Source organism: Lagenorhynchus albirostris, chromosome 19 (assembly GCF_949774975.1).
Source record: "Lagenorhynchus albirostris chromosome 19, mLagAlb1.1, whole genome shotgun sequence".
Taxonomy (NCBI): domain Eukaryota; kingdom Metazoa; phylum Chordata; class Mammalia; order Artiodactyla; family Delphinidae; genus Lagenorhynchus; species Lagenorhynchus albirostris.
Genome location: NC_083113.1, coordinates 29586406 through 29591923, shown reverse-complemented (window position 1 = coordinate 29591923; position 5518 = coordinate 29586406). Strand labels below are relative to the sequence as shown.

The 5518-nt window shown below is 46.2% G+C and overlaps 1 protein-coding gene across 1 annotated transcript; it reads left to right on the top strand.

Moving 5' to 3' along the window:
- The first annotated feature begins 666 nt into the window (after positions 1–666).
- CHD9NB (CHD9 neighbor) lies at positions 667–825 on the top strand. Its single transcript, XM_060131666.1, has one exon. It carries the CDS (start codon positions 667–669, stop codon positions 823–825), a length of 159 nt encoding a protein of 52 aa, XP_059987649.1.
- Positions 826–5518: the final 4693 nt, after the last annotated feature.

Genomic DNA, 5518 nt, shown 5'->3' with positions numbered 1-5518 from the left:
CATCATCTCTTAAAGATACAACATTAAAGAAACAAAAATTTGTGTGTGTATGTGTGTGATGAGAACTCTTAGGATTCACTCTGTTAACAGCTTTCATATATAACATACAGCAGTGTTAATGTTTTCATTACTTACATGTTTGGGTTAAACCCTGGAGTCCATGATCTTAGCCCCATTCCTCAACCCCGGGTGGAGGTGGCATTCTAGGGTGGGGGGGGGGTGGACTCCAAGCGGGGGGTCTGTGAGTCCCGGAACTGGATATGACCCTGGGACACGGAGGAAGGGCACAGCTAGTTGCTTAGTAACAGGGCTTTATTTGCAGCAAGAGAGGGCTGGTGTTTACAGGTAACTAGGTGGGGGGTTGTAATTTGTAAAGAAGAAGTTACCAGTTAAACAAAAGGGAATTCTTCTGATGGAATGAATAGGGCTTGGTGCTAGCAGGAAGATCCCCCTTCCAGGCCCTGCCCATCCCGCAGATGGGGCGGGGGGCGGGGTGTCATTATGCAGATTGGACTGGTGTCTTCCTGTGACCATAGAAACGGAACCTGTGCTCTTTCAGCTGTGCTCTGAGGAAGGGCTATTTAGCACTGGCACCTGAGGATCAGCCACACAGAGCGTCCTCACCTCGGGACATCCCAGGGCACTCACCCTCTGCGTCCAGCTGAGATGGGATGCCACTCCAGCAAGAGCACCAAGGTGGCGGGGGCGTCCGAGAAACCCGCAGAACAGCCCGAGGGAGAGGAACCAAATCTGCGGGCTAGCACAGAGGCAGCAGATGGCAAAGACGCCTCCTTGAAGGATGGTGCCCCTGAGCAGAAGAACTGAGATGCTTCTCTCTGGATTCGGACCCTCACCTCATCCGTGGAACTGCCTTTGGCCAATGAAGCTCGGGACAAACCCCATCCTGAGAAGCTCCAAAGAGAGGGAGGAGAGAGAAATCCCCGCCTTTGGGATTCAGGCTTCAGAAATTACCTTCATCGGGCTTTGCTCTGGAGCTGAGAGGGAGATGTGGCCACGGGGAGTCCTATTTCCCCAGCTCTCTGATAGAGAGGACGAAAGAAGTCTTCACACATCCTGGGACTTTCCCTGAGCTTCTGGAAACGGGGGAGCCCCATAGCAGACTGCTCTGGCTCTGGTGAATCTCTGCTGCTGAGCTGTGACTGTCTAGTGACCCTACCCCCTTCCATGTGCCTCACGTTTCTGAACTCTGAAAGCTCTGTGGTCATAGCATCGATGGGGATGTGTGGTACTCGATTTCTTTCTTTCCTTCTTTCTTTCTTTCTTTCTTTTTTTTTTTTTTTGGTTTGTTTTTTTCTCTCTCCTTTTTTCTAATAGCTGGCTGAATAGCCAGTGCCCATCACAGGAAGGTTTTGGGTTTGGCTCACTCCACACTGTTTGTATGAATACTTTAATATTTAACTTGGAGAATTGTTAATGAATTATGGGAAAAATCAGGATCAGACTGTGATCATGGGAGACAACAAGGCCTTGATCATCCAGTGTGTGGAACACTGAGTGCTGGTGGGAAGGAAGGAGGAGGGATTCATGTTCTTGGTTTTTTAATCCCCAGAAAAATGTCCCTCTGCTGATGTTCCTGTGTCTCCTCACATCAAGAGTCTGTCAATCTGAACCCTCTAGCGTCTGAGCTATCTGTGTCCAGCCTTTGGAAATATTTCGCTGTTTACTGACATGTCTGTCAGCTTCTCTTTTCCCCCCCTTGCATGTGTTTTGTTTTTAATTCGACCCCAAAGCATTTTAATTTGAAATCAAATGGATATGTTTGCAAATAAATGATGACATAACACGTTTGAAAGACTGGACTGGGGAGCCGGGATTAGAGGATCAGCGGGGAAGTGTGGGTGTGATTCTGTAGAACGCAGGTGAGCGAAGGGGCTATGGAGACAGCACGTTACTGGAAATGACCCTTCTTTTTGGCCATCAAAACCTCAGAAACTGAAGAGGATTCTTTTGAGAATCTGGCACCTGGGGTAAAGAGCAGGAAAAAAGGAAGGACAAGAAGTAGAGCAATTCGGCCTGCAAATTGACTGCAGAGAGCGCTCCTTTTGCTTCAGCGGAACCTGACGTCTTTTAGGGAGGGAGCAAGAGAGATGGGGCCCCCTCAGCTGGCCCGAAGCCCTGCTTTTTCCCCGGGGGTAGGAAACTTGCAGTGGGCCAGGAAACAGGCCTGGGCTTGCAGCTGGGGATCAGGAAGTTTGGGGCCTCTTTCTACAGCTTTCTGGGCATAGGCCAAGCTCTGGTAACTGCTTTCAATTTTTTTTTTTTTAATACAATTCTGTTTTTCTCCCTCCTCCCACCTAATGGAAATTCACCCTGCAAAATAGGACAGTGTCTGGTAAGAAGCTGCTCACAATATACACCCTCAGGACTCCCGGAAAACTGGTGGTGAGGTTTTGAGGCAGGGTGGTGCTTATTTCACCAGCTCCTGAGGGGCGAAACTCACTCAGCTTCTTAGCAAATCAAGTGAAGGAGACTCCAGGTCCTTAGAAGTTCAGAAAACAGGGTGGTTTGTTTTGCTTCCTTCTGAGATGGTGTAAAATGCTTGTTTAATTAAATTCAAGATCCCTGTGGGTTTTAAAAACTGGATTCTTCATCCACCTCCAGCTGTGGCAGGCATGCTGCAATTTGCCAAGAAGTTAATCTGTAACAGGAAATAGGACCCAGTTTCTTTGTAAGGACATTCCAGTTGTGCCATTGGGGCCCAGTATCACTCATCTGTCTCCCTCTGAGGCTCAAGTGCCTGGTGAAGGTGACTAGAATTATGTTTACTCAAATGAGCTTGAAACTCTTTAAAGACAGGTCTGCATAGACTTGGCCCATAACTTGAAAGCCATTGCTCTGGCCCACTTCCAAAACTACTGGAAGAGGAGGAGTTTGTTTACTAGTTGCCTTTCTATCCACCTATCCCTCCATCTATTCGTCCACATCTATCCATCCATTCAACCTCCCATCCAACCAGTCCATTCAATCCATCCATCTGTCATCTGTTTGTCTGACTATCCATTTACCTACATACTTACTTTCCTACCTACCTATGCAGTCAGCTCTTCCCTTGGATTTTTCAGTTATATGAGGCAATAAACTTCCCATTTCAAACCAAATTCATTCATTAAGCAGACATTTATTGAGTTTCTACTCTTCTCTATCACTCAATCATTTATTCCTTGCTTTATCCATCCATTAATCCAGCAGTTACTGGAAGACTACTCTGTGCCAAACTCCCTATTGTTAATAAAATATTGAAGTGTGTCTAGTGGGAGCACAGCCTGGAGTAGGGTGGTTCAGAGAGATCTTTCCAGCCTAGGTGAGACCCATGTGGAGCCTTTAAGAGTAAGTAGGAATTGGCTAGAGAAAGAGGATGAGTGTTTCAGGGGAAGGGGAACGTATGAGCCGGGATTGGAGGCTACATCAGGCATGATGTGCAGTGTTGTGGGAGCCTGAAGGTCGCATCACACAGTGACAGGGAGGTGAGGCTTAATAACTAAAAGGATCAGATCACGAAGGGCCTTATGCTTCATACTTAGAGGCTGAGAGTTCATCCTAATGGTAACGAGGAGTCCACTGAAGGACTTTAGGTAGAGGAATAATGCCAGGATGTCAGTTGCTTTTGACTGCTTTGTATCTTGCCTTCGGGTAACAAATCCCATCTTTTCCCTTTGGGGAACCCTTTTCTTACCCACTCTCAGTTTACATGACTTACTGATCCCATTCTTGGGCTCAAGGCTGAGTGCTGTATGTGCCTGGTCGAATTGACTAATTCAAGGAAGGGCATCTGACCCAAACCAGTCTTCCTGGAGACTTTCTGCTGACACAACTAGGAAAGAAGTATTCACTTTCTTTTGGAGTTAATAAAATTGCAGGGTTTTAGCTTGGAGCCTCTTAATGGCAATCTTCCCACCACTGGGGAGGGTCTGCTTGAGAATGAAGCCACAGCAGATAGTGGAGCTGAGGGGAGAGACATATTCCCAATGAACCTGTTTGCGCAACTGGATCCAGCCATGCCAGAAGCTGTTACCACCCCTAGAAGATTTACACAAGCCAATAAACACTCAGTTGTTTTTTTTTTCTGAGAGTGGTTTAAATTTGTTTCCATCATTTTCAAAGAGTTATGAGTAAATCAGACCAACTCAGATTTATGCTTTAGGTAGAGTAACTTGGTAGCTCGTTGAAGAATGGAGTTGAGAGGGATAAGGCTAGAAGTAGAAACACCAATTAGGAGACAATTGCCTGACCTAGGAAAAATATATCAGGTATCTATTACTATTAAGACCTATTTTGCAACCAGCCACAAAATCTCAGTGGCACACAAGCATAAGCTTTTTCTTTGAACTCGTGTGTCTATGAGTCACTGTGATTCAGGCGATCAAGGCTACCTGAGGAGTGTTTACATGACAAATAGGAGCACAAGAGGCTGAGTCCAGCTGCACAGCCACGGTCATGTCCTCTATTATTCCATTGCCCACAGCAAGTCACGTGGCCAAAACCAACATCAACAAGGGAGGGAAGTGCCCTTCTCTCATGGAGGGTGAGGCAGTGAATATTTGCTAAACGATAATCTACTCTGACACATAAAGGAGAGTGAAGAGGACAAATTCGAGCAATATTTAGGGGATAGAATCAAGCAGTTTTGGTGGTTGATTTTACATAGGGGTGGAAGGAGAGAGAGAAGTCAAGGTTTCTGCTTGGGTGATGGGGCCGATGACGGTGCCACCACGTAAGAAAGGGATTCTGGGGCTTCCCTGGTGGCGCAGTGGTTGAGAGTCTGCCTGCCGATGCAGGGGACACGGGTTCATGCCCCGGTCTGGGAAGATCCCACATGCAGCAGAGCGGCTGGGCCCGTGAGCCATGGCCACCAAGCCTGTGCATCCAGAGCCTGTGCTCCGCAACGGGAGAGGCCACAACAGTGAGAGGCCTGTGTATCGGGAAAAAAAAAAAAAAAAAGAAAGGGATTCTGGGACGAGGGGCATGTTTAGAGGGAAGATCAGGAGTTGAGTTTTGGAAGGGTTGAGCTTGAGATGCTAACAGGACAAAATAAAAATAATTCTAAGCTTGGTGATGGATGTTATCTAGACTTATTGTGGTGATCATTTTGCAATGTACACAAATACTGGATCATTATGTTGTACACCTGAAAGTAATATAAAGTTATATGTCAATTATACCTCAATAAAAAATAATAACAGCAAACAGTTATATCACTCTTACTGTGTCCAGGCATTGTTCTAAATGCTTTACATATAGGACTCGTTTAATCCTTTCAACCACTCCATCTTCTTTTTGCAGATTAAAACACAGAGGAGTTAAGTAATTTACCCCAGTTCTTTCAGCTCTCAAAGACAGAGCTGGAACATGTACTAGGCAGTTTGGCTCCAGAGGGTGAGACTTGGGGAACTCATTTGGGAGTTGTGGGGATCCTCTTGGACCCCCCAGAGTTGGTATAGAGATTATTTTAAAGTGAAAACATTTGAGCACAGAAGATGCAGAAACAAATCTTTTACAA